We start from the raw sequence: 14,982 nt of genomic DNA, 5'->3' as shown, positions 1-14,982 counted from the left end.
CCTGAGGACCTGCGGGACCTGGGGACCTGAGGACCTGGGGGACCTTAGGACCTGAGGACCTGAGGTCCTGAGGACCTGAGGACCTGGGGGACCTGGGGGACTTGAGGACCTGAGGAACTGGGGGACCTGGGGGACCTGAGGACCTGTGGACCTGAGGACCTGAGGACCTGGGGGACCTGGGGGACCTGACGACCTGAGGACCTGGGGGACCTGAGGACCTGAGGACCTGAAGACCTGAGGACCTGGGGGACCTGAGGACCTGACGACCTGAGGACCTGGGGGACCTGGGGCGCTGGGGGACATGAGGACCTGGGAGACCTGGGGGACCTGAGGACCTGACGACCTGCGGACCTGGGGGACCTGAGGACCTGAGGATCTGAGGACCTGGGGGACCTGAGGACCTGAGGACCTGGGGGACCTGAGGACCTGAGGACCTGAGGACCTGAGGACCTGGGGGACCTGAGGTCCTGAGGACCTGAGGACCTGGGGGACCTGGGGCGCTGAGGGACCTGAGGACCTGGGGACCTGAGGATCTGGGGACCTGGGGGACCTTAGGACCTGAGGACCTGAGGTCCTGAGGACCTGAGGACCTGGGGGACCTGGGGGACCTGAGGACCTGACGACCTGAGGACCTGGGGGACCTGAGGACCTGAGGACCTGGGGGACCTGAGGACCTATGGACCTGAGGACCTGAGGACCTGGGGGACCTGGGGGACCTGACGACCTGACGACCTGAGGACCTGGGGGACCTGAGGACCTGAGGACCTGAAGACCTGAGGACCTGGGGGACCTGGGGGACTTGAGGACCTGAGGAACTGGGGGACCTGAGGACCTGAGGACCTGGGGGACCTGCGGACCTGAGGACCTGGGGGACCTGAGGACCTGAGGACCTGAGGACCTGAGGACCTGGGGGACCTGGGGGACCTGAGGACCTGAGGACCTGAGGACCTGGGGGACCTGAGGACCTGAGGACCTGAGCACCTGGGGACCTGGGGGACCTGAGGACCTGAGGACCTGGGGGACCTGAGGACCTGACGACCTGAGGACCTGGGGGACCTGGGGTGCTGGGGGACATGAGGACCTGGGAGACCTGGGGGACCTGAGGACTTGACTACCTGCAGACCTGGGGGACCTGAGGACCTGAGGACCTGGGGGACCTGAGGACCTGAGGACCTGGGGGACCTGAGGACCTGAGGATCTGAGGACCTGGGGGACCTGAGGACCTGAGGACCTGGGGGACCTGAGGACCTGAGGACCTGGGGCGCTGGGGGACCTGAGGTCCTGAGGACCTGAGGACCTGGGGGACCTGGGGGACCTGAGGACCTGAGGACCTGGGGACCTGAGGATCTGGGGACCTGGGGGACCTGAGGACCTGAGGACCTGAGGACCTGAGGACCTGCGGGACCTGGGGACCTGAGGACCTGGGGGACCTTAGGACCTGAGGACCTGAGGTCCTGAGGACCTGAGGACCTGGGGGACCTGGGGGACCTGAGGACCTGACGACCTGAGGACCTGGGGGACCTGAGGACCTGAGGACCTGGGGGACCTGAGGACCTATGGACCTGAGGACCTGAGGACCTGGGGGACCTGGGGGACCTGACGACCTGACGACCTGAGGACCTGGGGGACCTGAGGACCTGAGGACCTGAGCACCTGGGGACCTGGGGGACCTGAGGACCTGAGGACATGGGGGACCTGGGGGACCTGCGGACCTGAGGACCTGGGGGACCTGGGGACCTGAGGACCTGAGGACCTGAGGACCTGGGGGACCTGGGGGACCTGAGGACCTGACGACCTGAGGACCTGGGGGACCTGAGGACCTGAGGACCTGAGCACCTGGGGACCTGGGGGACCTGAGGACCTGAGGAACTGGGGGACCTGAGGACCTGGGGGACCTGAGGACCTGACGACCTGAGGACCTGGGGGACCTGGGGTGCTGGGGGACATGAGGACCTGGGAGACCTGGGGGACCTGGGGCGCTGGGGGACATGAGGACCTGGGAGACCTGGGGGACCTGAGGACCTGACGACCTGCGGACCTGGGGGACCTGAGGACCTGAGGATCTGAGGACCTGGGGGACCTGAGGACCTGAGGACCTGGGGGACCTGAGGACCTGAGGACCTGAGGACCTGAGGACCTGGGGGACCTGAGGTCCTGAGGACCTGAGGACCTGGGGGACCTGGGGGACCTGAGGACCTGACGACCTGCGGACCTGGGGGACCTGAGGACCTGAGGATCTGAGGACCTGGGGGACCTGAGGACCTGAGGACCTGGGGGACCTGAGGACCTGAGGACCTGAGGACCTGGGGGACCTGAGGTCCTGAGGACCTGAGGACCTGGGGGACCTGGGGCGCTGAGGGACCTGAGGACCTGGGGACCTGAGGATCTGGGGACCTGGGGGACCTTAGGACCTGAGGACCTGAGGTCCTGAGGACCTGAGGACCTGGGGGACCTGGGGGACCTGAGGACCTGACGACCTGAGGACCTGGGGGACCTGAGGACCTGAGGACCTGGGGGACCTGAGGACCTATGGACCTGAGGACCTGAGGACCTGGGGGACCTGGGGGACCTGACGACCTGACGACCTGAGGACCTGGGGGACCTGAGGACCTGAGGACCTGAAGACCTGAGGACCTGGGGGACCTGGGGGACTTGAGGACCTGAGGAACTGGGGGACCTGAGGACCTGAGGACCTGGGGGACCTGCGGACCTGAGGACCTGGGGGACCTGGGGGACCTGAGGACCTGAGGACCTGAGGACCTGGGGGACCTGGGGGACCTGAGGACCTGAGGACCTGGGGCGCTGGGGGACCTGAGGTCCTGAGGACCTGAGGACCTGGGGGACCTGAGGACCTGAGGACCTGGGGGACCTGAGGACCTGAGGATCTGAGGACCTGGGGGACCTGAGGACCTGAGGACCTAGGGGACCTGAGGACCTGAGGACCTGGGGGACCTGAGGACCTGAGGACCTGAGGACCTGGGGCGCTGGGGGACCTGAGGTCCTGAGGACCTGAGGACCTGGGGGACCTGGGGCGCTGAGGGACCTGAGGACCTGGGGACCTGAGGATCTGGGGACCTGGGGGACCTGAGGACCTGAGGACCTGAGGACCTGAGGACCTGGGGGACCTGGGGACCTGGGGACCTGAGAACCTGAGGACCTGAGGACCTGGGGGACCTGTGGGACCTGAGGACCTGACGACCTGAGGACCTGGGGGACCTGAGGACCTGAGGACCTGGGGGACCTGAGGACCTGAGGACCTGAGGACCTGGGGGACCTGAGGACCTGAGGACCTGAGGACCTGGGGGACCTGAGGACCTGAGGACCTGAGGACCTGGGGGACCTGAGGACCTGAGGACCTGAGGACCTGGGGGACCTGAGGACCTGAGGACCTGGGGGACCTGAGGACCTGAGGACCTGAGGACCTGAGGACCTGAGGACCTGGGGGACCTGTGGGACCTGAGGACCTGATGACCTGAGGACCTGTGGGACCTGAGGACCTGAGGACCTGAGGACCTGGGGGACCTGGGGACCTGGGGACCTGAGAACCTGAGGACCTGGGGGACCTGAGGACCTGGGGGACCTAAGGATCTGGGGACCTGAGAACCTGAGGACCTGAGGACCTGAGGACCTGGGGGACCTGGGTCTGTGCTCACCCCCCCAAGAGGCTCCAGCTGGGACTATCAACCAGGAACCTGTCTCACCACACCCACCCACGCTCCACCCCATGCCTAGCTCGTCCCCCCAGGGGCCCACATCTCCAGTCTCTGTCTCCTCACACCCTGGGGCCTTGCTTCACTGAGCTCGCTGGCTACGGGGGGTGGAGCCTGCGAGGGAGGCTGCTGGCCATGAGGGACAGTGCTGAGGGGTCCACGTGCCCGCCGTCTCAGCAGCACAGAGGGCGATGGCCCACAGAGGGGAGATGAGGCACTGGCTGCGCCACACCAAGTCCAGCAATGGGTCCAGGCCACGTGCCCAGCACCCTCAAATACGGCCCAGCGTCAGTGGCCGCCAGGTTCCAGGACCCCCGCCGAGGGGCTCACCTCCACGGCCGCTCGGATGTAGGCTTTGGTTTTACTTTCAAGTTTCAGGGCTTCTAATTCACACTCCAGACACTCGATCTCGATCAGCTTCCCGGGGTCCTGGGGGCACCAAGAGGTTTGCACTGGGAGAAGCAGACGTGACTTCGAGGGGCTCCAGGACTCGGTGGCGAGCGGCAACCACACAGGGACGTTGCACGGCACACCGAGCACGATTTCAAGACAACAAAACTCCGCTCCACCCTTTCAGCGGATGGGTGAAGCTCGTCCATTTTAGCAGACTTTGGGTTTTCCAGTAACGAAGCCGATTTCGGACAACTTCCTCGTGTAAGCTCAGCAAATGATTTATCTAAGCCCTGCCTGGCATCTGGACACAAAGCTGCTCAGAGGCCAAGGCCGCGGCTGAGCAGCTCCAGGAGCTGAGCTCGGGCCCAGGCCAGTCAGGGAGCTGCCTGCAGTGTGGTTCCCCTCCCCGGGCCCCTCCAGTCCCAGTGTGGGGAGCACTGGGAGGTGGGCTCCGGTTTTCACAAGGCAACAGGCAGGGTCCCAGGCTTCGCCCAGCTCAGGGGTCTTCTCTGAGCCCCTCACTCAGCATTTCTGAGTCGGACCAGTGCTCCTCGGGCGTACCCACTGCTCTGACACAGCTTTCTTTTTCCTTCCTTCCTTCCTTCCTTCTTTCCTTCCTTCCTTCTTTCCTTCCTTCCTCCCTCCCTCCCTCTCTCCCTCCCTCCCTTCCTTTCTTTCCAGGTAGAGTTAGACAGTGAGAGACAGAGACAGAGAGAAAGGTCTTCCTTCCATTGGTTCACCCCCAAAATGGCTGCTACAGCCAGCGCGCTGTGCCGATCCGAAGCCAGGAGCCAGGTGCTTCTCCTGGTCTCCCATGTGGGTGCAGGGCCACCCTCCACTGCACTCCCGGGCCACAGCAGAGAGCTGGCCTGGAAGAGGAGCAACTGGGACAGAATCCGGTGCCCCGACCAGGACTAGAACCCGGTGTGCCGGCACCGCAGGTGGAGGATTAGCCTAGTGAGCCGCGGCGCCAGCCTCTGACACGGCTTTCATCCTGCTCAAAACAACGCCCAATTGGCATCTGCACGTTTTCTTTGACTCGTGGGTCATTCAGAGACGTGGTTGTTCACCAATATTTGGCTTTTTTTAGGATCTGCTGTTGATTTAGATTTAACTGCACCCTGGGCAGCAAGCACTGGACCTCTGTCCACGTCACGACGCCACGTCACGATACCCATGTCATGACACCCGTCACAATGCCCACATCACGACGCCCACGTCACAACACGCTGCTGTAGAGCTGCCTACAGAGCTCTTCGCTAAGGAACCAGCGTGCAAACAGCAAGTGCCCACACCGTGCTTACGAAAACGTGAGAATACAGCATGTGCAGCTCACAGGGACGAGGGCTCTAACAGGCATGGCGACAGGTGACGAGGGCTGAGTCGTGCATCACCCAGCCTCTGCAATCGAGTTACAAAATCAAACTGAATAAGACCCAGTACCAACGGGGTCACACAGATCCCACCGTGAGACAGCACCTGGGGCGGGAGCTGCTTCCAACAGGAGCTCATGGGGGGGACACGGAGGGCAGGCTGCTGGGCAGAGCGCCCAGGCGAGGCCCAGACCCACAGCACACGGCCGGCTCCTCCGCGGAGCCCGGCACCACAGCCGTGCCCAGGCAGGCCCAGGCAGGCTGGCGTGGCCCCCAGTGAGCCCTCCCCTCACCTCCTCAGCCGTGTTCAGAGCTGAGCTCGGGGCGCTGGACACAAAGCACCAAGCCCAGCACCGGCCCTGGTGACGGCCACACCAGGGAGCCCAGCACTGCTCTCCAGCGCGCAGCCGCGGGCAGGAGCGAAGCCGCGGGCCGTGCGCGTCTGCAACGCCAGGCCAGGGTTCCCAGCAACTTCACGTGCGTGAACGCATTCTGGGAAGAATCCCAACTACGAAAACAGCTTTAGCACGCGTGCGCGCTGCAGCCCTGCCTGGAAGCGGCAGGGATCACCCATCTTCAACGTCTAGTGACAGAGGCCTGGGGGAGGGGCCGGGGGTCTGTGACATGCTGTGGGGGCCGGCAGAGACAGTGGTGTCACCAGGGACCGGTGCCCGTGACACAGGGACAGAGAGAGCAGACACAGAACTGCACGGCACAGGAAGCCGGGCCGGGCGCGGCCCCGGTACCCGCTCACCCTGCCCTCGCCTTCCACACCCACATGCACAGGTGCATCCGCTGTGTCCCTGGCCCGCCCCGCCCCCGGGTCACCTACTTGGATGTCCATCTTTTTCAGGTCCGAGAGGCAGTCCGCAGAGACCTCCTGGGACTTCAGGGTCAAGGACAGACGGGCCAGCTCGCAGAGCAGCAGCACCCTGGAGGGGCGGACGACAGTGACGGCTTAGCGGGGCCTTAGCTCAGCCGGAGGTAGAGGCCCGCACAAACCCGGAGAAAGTCGCAAGATGGAATCAGCTACAAATCAGAAACCCCACGGGGCCAGGACGCAGGCACGCGGGGGAGCCGCAGAGCGGGGCCCCCTCTCCACAGGCCTCTGGTCGGGCAGACCCCAGGACAGGCACCAGGGCAGTGCCATGGGCAGCCACAGGGAAAGGTGTCCCTGGCAGAGCCGGCTCCTCCTGCCACGCACACGCGGAGGCGCCACACCCGAGGTCGCTGCTGAAATGCAGAGGGAGACGCTAAAATCTACACCAAAGCAAATGCAAGGGACCTGCAGAGGCCACACCAGCTCGGAAAGGAACCAAGCTGGTGCTGAGGATTCGCACTAAGCTCAGGAGTAGGGGAGCTGCTGCCCACTGTGTGCAGGAGCCCCTCCTGCCACGGACGCCACCAGAGGTGCCACATGTGCCCCTGGGCACAGCCAGCACCGCGGTGGCCTCCGGCCTCAGCGTGGTGTCACCTGCTGCCCTCTCCCGGGGGCTGCTCTGGGCAGGAGCCGCTCAGCAGAGGGTCCATCTCGCACGGGAGGAGTGGCTCCAGGGAGAGCAGCGGGGCCCCCTGCCTCCCCCCCGCCGACCTCCTCTCCCGGGGCTCACGCTCTGCACCTCTGGCCTCCGTCTCGCCTGCGCTCCAGCCGCGGGGGCCCGAACTGCCTGGCCACCCCCTCAGCTCCGGGAGAGGGGCTCCGCAACAGGACACATCCCTGGGCGCAGAACTGCACACACTCAAGCCTGGCGCAGAGGTGCCGGCAGGGGCCCACCGAGACCTGGGGAGGCCTCAGGCTCCCGGGCCCAGAGCGGGGCGGCTCTGCCTGGCTGCACACGAGGTAGGGGCTCCCTCGAGGGGGACCACGGCTTCTCTAAGGACCCAGTGCTCCTCGCGAGTAAACCACAGGAGCCGGCACTGCACTCTGTTTCCCTAACCACTGCCCCACACTGCCGGAAACCACAAGTCAGCGTGGAGGCGGAGCCACAGAGATGCTGGGCCTGGGTTGTTTCCGTGATTGTGAGGGGTGGGGGCCTCTCCGGCCACAGTGCAGGAAACATGAGGACGGAGGCTGCGAGAGCAGGGACCGGGCTGCCCCACCCCCGAACTGTGGCGTCCACTCGAGGGCTCCTAGGGAGCCACTGGGGAGGTGGATGTGCACCCGGGACCCAGGACTGGTGGGGAGGAAATGTCGGCCCATGTTATGGTCGAAATAAAACATCACTGTGCATCAAAAAAGTGTGTGTGTGTATATATATATATACACACACACACACACACACATATATATATAAAACCAATCTGTACATACACTGGAGATGAAGGGCTCAAATCTCAAATACAAAAGTTATACAAGGGGCTAGCACTGTGGCGTAGCAGGTAAAGCCGCCGCCTGCAGTGCTGGCATCCCATATGGGCACTGGTTCGAGTTCCGGCTGCTCCACTTCCCATCCAGCTCCCTGCTATGGCCTGGGAAAGCAGTAGAGGATGGCCCCAGTCCTTGGGCCCTGCACTCATGTAGGAGACCCAGAAGAAGCTCCTGGCTCCTGGCTTCAGTTCGGCGCAGCTCTGGCCATTGTGGCCATCTGGGGAGTGAACTGGCAGATGGAAGACCTCTCTTTCTCTCTCTCTCTCTCTCTCTCTCTCTCTCTCTCTCTAACTCTACCTTTAAAACAAATAAAACAAATCTTTTTTTAAAAAAAGAATTCCATGGTGCCTGTGTTGTAGTGCAGTGGGTTCAGCTGCTGCCTGTGATGCCAGCACCCCATGTGGGCAGCTGTTCAAATCCTGGCTGCTCCACTTCCAGCTCCTGCTGCTAATGGGCCTGGGAAAGCAGCAGAAGGTGCACCCATGGGAGACCTAGATGGAGCCCCCAGATCCTGGCTCCTGGCTTGCAGCCATGTGGGGAATGAACCAGCAGGTGGAAGATCTCGCTCACTTGCTCTTGAACTCTGCCTTTCAAATAAATAAATCTTTTTCCTTAAAAGAAAGAAAGTCTGTGATGATGTCACACAGCCAGATGACGCTGCACCTGTCAGTCCTGAGGCTGCCGTGACAGTGACTCGGGGAGGCAGAAAGAACCCTCTCAGCAGACGCCCGCCTCCGGTTGAGGGCCTGGCCTCATCCACGGTGGCCTCACCTCAACTTGGACTCAAAGTCGCCACAGGCTCAGACTTGGATATTTCTGGGGAATACAACCTGGCACACAAAACCCCCAACTCAACTTTCAAATGGCAAACCGGAAAACCAAAGCACTAATTACAAGCAAAGGAACAAAACGTTTCACGTGGGGCTGGTGCTGTGGCCAGCGGGCTAAGCTGCCACCTGCGATGCCGGCATCCCATGTGGACAATGGTTCGAGTCCCGGCTGCTCCACTTCCAGTCCAGCTCCCTGCTACGGCCTGGGAAAGCAGTGGAAGATGGGCCAAGTGCTTGGGCCCTGCACCCGCGTGGGAGACCTGGATGAGCTCCTGCCCTGCCTTGGCCTCTGCAACCTTTTGGCGAGTGAACCAGCATGTGGAAGATCTGTCTGTCTCTCCCCCACCCCTCTCTGTAACTGCCTTTCAAAATGGATAAATGAGTGGTGCTCGATGTTTCAGGAGCGGAGAGAAGTTGATAAGGAAATCACTGAGGACCCAAACAGCACATTCTCAGAGGAGGGGGCTCTGTGGGCCCTGACACGGCCAACACAGGCTCACTGGTGGCCAGGGACGTGGACACTGAAGCCAGATGAGACAGCTCCACCAGTCGGAGGCCACCAAGCAGGGCGATGCTCCTGACACGGCGGGCAGCCTCGGGCCCAGGCCCTGCTCCGGCGACCCAGCCAGGGCAAAGCCAGAGCTCTGGCCGGGCTCGGCAGACTCAGGAAAGTGCAAGACCGCAGCGAGGAGCTGGAGACCTCCACAGGGGCTCGCCCTCGCGTGGAACGGAACGCCACGGGGCTGTGCCCACGAGTGCCGAGACGCTGTGGCGCTTCACAAGGCACCCCGTGAGGCCACACGATCCAGGACACACCCTGGGCAGAAAAGACTGGAGGGAAGCAGACAAAGGCCAGCGAGGACTGCCTGGAGGAGGAGGACCTCCACTCACGGATTCTCCTGGTTTCTTACACAATTCCGTACTGAACAGTTTTGTGCAGTAAGAACGCAGACGTACGACGGGAGGCGCACGCTTACTTCTCTTCTCTGACGGAAGGGAAGCGCTGGTGATTGTAGTAACAGAGGTGTCTGTGCGCTGTCTTCAGGATCTTGTTCACATCTTCCGGTAAGTCGTTTTTATCCAGTTTTCTAGAATTAATTCAAACACCAGATAGCCACAATATCCTGTCGTGCTCATCACGTTACACTCAGAGAACCCGAATCTCTAAATGTATGTTTCCACTGAACAAAAGCAAAAAATAGTCACGGCCTCTCCCCTCCAGATGTCCCTACCACGGTCTCCTCTTCAACCCCCTGACTCACGCTGAAGTCTTCTCCTCTCACACCCGCGACAAGGACGCTCACAGGACGTCGTGCACAGGCCCTGAGGCCAGAGCCAGGAACTCGGCTCCAGGGACTGCAGGGGAGCGCCTGGCCGCCACACTGCTGTGGAGCCGGCTCAGAGCTCGGAGCTCACAGGAACAGCCCCTCTGCCTCCAACACTCTGGTCTCCTCACCACCCCCACACGCTGTGACCCCTCACCCCTCACGTCACATGTTGTAACCTCTCACCTCTCATGCTGTGACCCCTCACCCCTCACCTCACACACCGTGACCCCTCACCCCCACAAGCCCTACCCTGTCATCCTCAGACTCACTGGGGTCCCCACCACCCTATTCCCTCTTAGTGCCACGGCCACGTCTCTGCTGCCTGTACCGCAAACCTCCCAAAGGAGCCCCGTCCACCCTGGGTCAATCCCCTCCCCACCCTCTCCAACCCATTTCCCTGGGGTTTTACCCACAAAGGTCCCTTGTTTTGCTGCACCCACGGGCCCATTGGAGCCTCGCCTGGTGGGCGCCCTTCCCGCCCCTCAGAGCCTCTCTCCACCGGCCATGTGCAGGCCTCACTGGCCTCTCCTGGTGAGGCCGGGGGAGGCAGCGCCTGCTCCCCGGCTCCCCGGCGCCCACCCCCTCGGTGTCTCATCCACTCATTGGCACGGGGCGGGGAGGATTGAGTCCTTCACACTCAGACTTGGGAAAACCAACATTTTCCCCCCAAATTACTTACGCTTTTAGCGTGCTGATGTGGTAAGAGACTGACAAGCTAATGGAGTTTTTCTTTTCTTCCTGTAGCTGAAGCTCATCCATCAGTTCATGCCGCACCTGTCACATACGTGAACCCATCACGCACCTGTCACTGGCGCAGCGATGGCCAGTCAGGACACACCTGCCGCCCTCGGGACACAGACAAGGCGCTCTGGCTGGAGGCGGATCTCTGTGCCGACACGGACGCCCGTGCACGTTCCTCCTACAGCTGTCTGCGCGCAACACGAGTCTTCTCGTGCGCTCTTCTATTTAATTCCGCAGCTAGAAGCGATCCACTGCGTCTGAGAGCGAACGGCTGAAGAATGTTTAGTGCACATCCTTGCCGTGACTGTGTATTACAGACGTTCCAGCGCTGAAGGCGCGACGCCATTGCAAGAGAAACACTCGAAGAGTAAAGACGAAGGCAGAAGATCTCGCTTTGTCTTCAAGCTACGTGTGTTTCCACATGCGCTACATATATGTGCATCTCCATGCCCGTGTGTTCTCATATGTGTGTTCTCATATGTGTGTTTACGTAGGTGTTACATTTGTGTGCGTTAACACGTGTGTGCTTGCATGTGCACACGTTACGTGCGTGTGTTTATGCAGGTGCTCTTGTGGCTCCTTCCATCTTGCTGGCGCCTTCCCGCTCCCGTGTGTGTGCCTCTGCCTCCCAGCCTGGCTGCCGCCCTGCCAGCCTCCTCGCGAGGACCCCAGGGCAGCTGCTTCTCCGCGGGCTGCTCGCGTCACTCACCATGGCGGAGTACAGCTGCCGGTACCTGTGCGGCACGTGGGCTTTGACGAACGGCGCTGCTGTGGCGCAGAACCTGGCGGCCTCCTCCTTCCTCCCAGCCTCCAGGTAGCACTCGAGGAGCTCCCTGGACAACGTGGCGACAGCCAGAGTGAAGCCCGGGAACTGGTTTCCGCTCAACTACGTAACGGCCGGGTCTTACACTGATTTTAGGTTTTTGCATCCCACAGACTTCAGGACGACGGCCTGGGATCGGCAGCCTAAGCTGCAGCCAGGTCTGGGGTCGCCAGGAAGGGCCCGCGGGAGCCAGGAGCGCTCCGCTACCCTAGCAACAGGAAAGGGAGTTATGGGCTTGCTAACTACACAGGAGACTTTGGAATGGCATTTTAAAGATCTTACTTATAGTCTGTTCTCTTTAGAAGGCTCCCCACATGGCCACCAGGCAGGCGCCCAAAGCCCGCGTGCCGCGCTCTCTCTGGCTGAGCGTGGGTCCCCTGGCGCTGGCACCATCAGGAGCCTCACTGTCCGAGCCCGTCGGGTCCTCTCTCTCCTCACCTGGACACTTGCTGCGCGAGTCGCTGTGACTCTCAGGGCCTGGGACCCGGCCTCTGCACCACCCTGGGCCCCACAGGGGCCACCTGGGCACAGCTGCACGTGCGTGCCCATTCGGGCTTAGGCTCATGACGCTAAAACGCCTACTGCGTTACAAATTTCCCAAACTGAGATGTCAAAGCACAAGCCAGGAAAAGTGACACAGGATCCGCGTCCTGTGTGCCACCCCAGCGGCAGACGTTCGCACAGATACCGGCTGTGCTCCCGTGGGGTGGGGGAGGCGCTCCCGGACCCCGGCCCCACTCACAGCATCAGCTCCGCACGCCAGTCCTTGTCTTCTTCCTCGGTTTGGTTCAGCACAGTTACGATCTGGTAGAGGCTGGGGATCACGTGGTGGTGGTACCCCGGCTTGAGAAACGGCCTCACCATTTGCCAGTAGAGGACGGAAGCGTTATACACCAGGAAGTAGTACCTGCAGGAGGGAGTGTGCACTGCCGCGCCGCCGCCAGCAGATGGCAGCAGCCACACTGAGACCCAGGGTCACAGAGCCATTTCCCGGACAGCCTGGGCAGCTCTGCTCTGAACGCCCAGGCTTCACTGTCCTGGCCAGCCCCGGGGCCAGGGCTCTCCTCAGTCTGTCCACCCAAAACCCGCCAGCCCCGTGAACACACAGCAGTGAGCAAGGCCTCCTTCGGCTCTCAAGGGACAGACCAGAAGGGGCGAGGATGGGGGAGCAGGCGACGACCTGCTGAAAGATGACCTGAAAGATGACCCGGGCATTCTGGGAGCAAAGCTGGCACAGCCTGTGACGTGGGGCAGGGGAGGGGGCTGGCGGAGGACCCTCCCGGGAGGTCCGGTCTCCTGCAGACACAGGCACCCGCCTGCTTCCTCACAGGGGTGGGGCAGCTCTGCCCCCAGGGCCCAAGACAAGGTGGCTCCTCAGAGCCCCAGGCAGCTGGGACAGGCCCCACCTTCCTCCCAGCTTCTCAGGGAAAGGAGGGGACAATGCCATGGCTACTGTCACCTGCTCCCGCAGGGACTCAGGGGACAGCACCAAGCCCGGCCAGGCAGCTCCCCTCCCCCGACTCCAGCTCCCACCCTTTTCTGCTCACTGCAACCAGGGGTCTCTTCCTACAGGGGCCTGTGACCAGGCGCCCGGGCGCCGGTCAGCCCTGGGGACACAGCTGCCTTGGGAAGCACACGCTGTTCTGAGAGCCCCTGAGCTGGGGCCTCGCTGGCTCTGTTGCGGGGGGGGGGGCATGGGCTGGGCCCCGGATCCCCAGAACCTGCAGGACACAGGCCGGAGAACGCCAGGCACACACGGGGGTGCTGGTGGAGGCCGAGGGGCGCGCGAGGCACCCCCTGCAGGAGCCCCACAAAGCAGGTGGCTGTGGCCCGGGGGACCCCTCCCCCACCCCAGGAACCCCTCAAAGCAAGACGCTGGGCGGAGAGGATGGGACGGAGGGGCCCTGGCGCGGGTCACGGGGGAGGTCCGTCAGGGCGGAGGCATCTACAAGTCACAGCACAAAGCTGCCAAGCGCAGACCTGGAGCCCTGGGGCAATCTGGTCGGCGCACAGCTGCGTTCCCCAGGACAAGGAACATTCCAGAACACTGAAATTAAGGGGGCGACCCCCCCGTCCACTCGGCCACACAGCCAGCCGGAAGCAGCAGGCTGGGCCCGGCCTACCTGGGCTCCCCCTTTGCAAAGTTGATGGCCTTCATGTACTGGGTCACGCAGTTCTCAAATTCCTCCTAAGACACAGAGAGATCGCACGATGCACGGAGGTGCCACGGAACCTGAGACCTCAGCCACGTGCTCCACGGACGCGGGCCTCTCTGGCTTAGCCAAGGGCCCGGGTTCCTGCCGGCTTGTCGGCCAGAGGGCAGCGAGCCACACTCACCAGGTTGTCGGAGGACTTGGGGGCGCACAGCTGGGCCCTGCACAGGTGCGCCCGGCCCAGGAACTGGGTGACCGGCCCTTTCACCTTGAAGTACATCTGGATGCAGTCCTGGCTGACCTCGGGCTCGCCCATCTGCAAAACGCCACCACCGTGACCACGCCAAGGGGCCCCTCAAAGGCCCCCGGCCAGGCCCCGCCCCACAGCCCAGGCCCCGCCCCCTCACCTTGAGGGCCTGCTCGGCGCACAGGACAAACAGGTCTGGGCTGAAGCTCTCCGAGGGGTCCAGCTCCGACTTGCCGCGGTTGGCAGACTTGATCAGCTCGTAGGCTCTCTGCAGAGAGGCCACATCTGCGGGGCAGGCGGCGGGTGAGGACCTCGGGGCCGCTACACACCCCAACTTCCCAGGCGCTCAAGCGTCGAGGCCTGAGACCTCACACTGGACCTCGAGGGGTCGCCGAACCTGAGCTTCCTCTGGGGCGAGGGGTCTTCCCGGAGGCAGGGGTCGTGGGTGCTGGGCCCTCTTTAGTGGATGTGGGCAGGGGTCCCGGGGCCTCGTGGGGGGAGGGGGCAGAGCGAGTTTCTGGGTTGTCCCCGTGGACAGTAATCGTGGAGTCCCGGGGTCTCCCAGGAGCGGGGCCCCGGGCCCACCTTGCTGGCTCTCGGCGCGGGCCAGCTCCTGCGTGATAACCAGGTCCATGGCGCTGGCGCCCAGTCCGTCGGTTTGTGGCAGCCGCGGACCTGTGGCGGTTGCCTAGCGACCGGAGGGACGCGGGGCGCGCGCGCGCGCGCCCGCGGACTACGGGTGGGCGGTGTGGCCACACTTGTGAGGGGCGAGGCCGGGCGACGGACGGGCGGAGGCGGGGGGCGGGGGCTGCAGTGCCGGCGCCCCCAGGGCTCAACGCCAGGACTTGGCCGCGGGGCCCCGGACCTTGGGTTCGCGAGGAGGGGCTGGGCGGGCCAGAGTGAGCAAGGTGCCCGCAGGTGGCGCCCAGGGCGTTGGTGGACAGTGGCAGTCAGGCGGCCCGGGGAAGGCGGGCCGTAGGTGACAGCGGGCTCCTGGAGCTGGGGTTCGTGGGGCA

The 14,982-nt window shown here is 63.4% G+C and overlaps 1 protein-coding gene across 5 annotated transcripts in view; it reads right to left on the bottom strand.

Annotated features, from left to right (window-relative positions):
* The window catches only part of CFAP46 (cilia and flagella associated protein 46), a 75,890-nt gene extending 61,216 nt beyond the window's left edge, over nt 1–14,674 (bottom strand). For all 5 annotated transcript variants that reach the window (XM_070058262.2, XM_070058266.2, XM_070058263.2 and 2 more), the window contains exons 1-10: nt 14,552–14,674; nt 14,127–14,251; nt 13,904–14,035; nt 13,690–13,754; nt 12,309–12,473; nt 11,453–11,576; nt 10,682–10,776; nt 9,652–9,762; nt 6,309–6,408; nt 4,041–4,139 (exon numbers count right to left, since the gene is read on the bottom strand). In XM_070058262.2, the coding sequence (XP_069914363.1) occupies nt 4,041–4,139; nt 6,309–6,408; nt 9,652–9,762; nt 10,682–10,776; nt 11,453–11,576; nt 12,309–12,473; nt 13,690–13,754; nt 13,904–14,035; nt 14,127–14,251; nt 14,552–14,600 (1,065 nt within the window). In that variant the 5' untranslated portion in view covers nt 14,601–14,674. The remainder of the gene's footprint in view (nt 1–4,040; nt 4,140–6,308; nt 6,409–9,651; nt 9,763–10,681; nt 10,777–11,452; nt 11,577–12,308; nt 12,474–13,689; nt 13,755–13,903; nt 14,036–14,126; nt 14,252–14,551) is intronic.
* Between the last annotated feature and the right edge of the window lie 308 nt (nt 14,675–14,982).

Source organism: Oryctolagus cuniculus, chromosome 15 (assembly GCF_051225735.1).
Source record: "Oryctolagus cuniculus isolate XC-2025 breed Fujian yellow rabbit chromosome 15, ASM5122573v1, whole genome shotgun sequence".
Taxonomy (NCBI): Eukaryota; Metazoa; Chordata; class Mammalia; order Lagomorpha; family Leporidae; genus Oryctolagus; species Oryctolagus cuniculus.
Note: the sequence above shows the minus strand (reverse complement) of the source record. Positions and strands in the feature narration are given on the sequence as shown.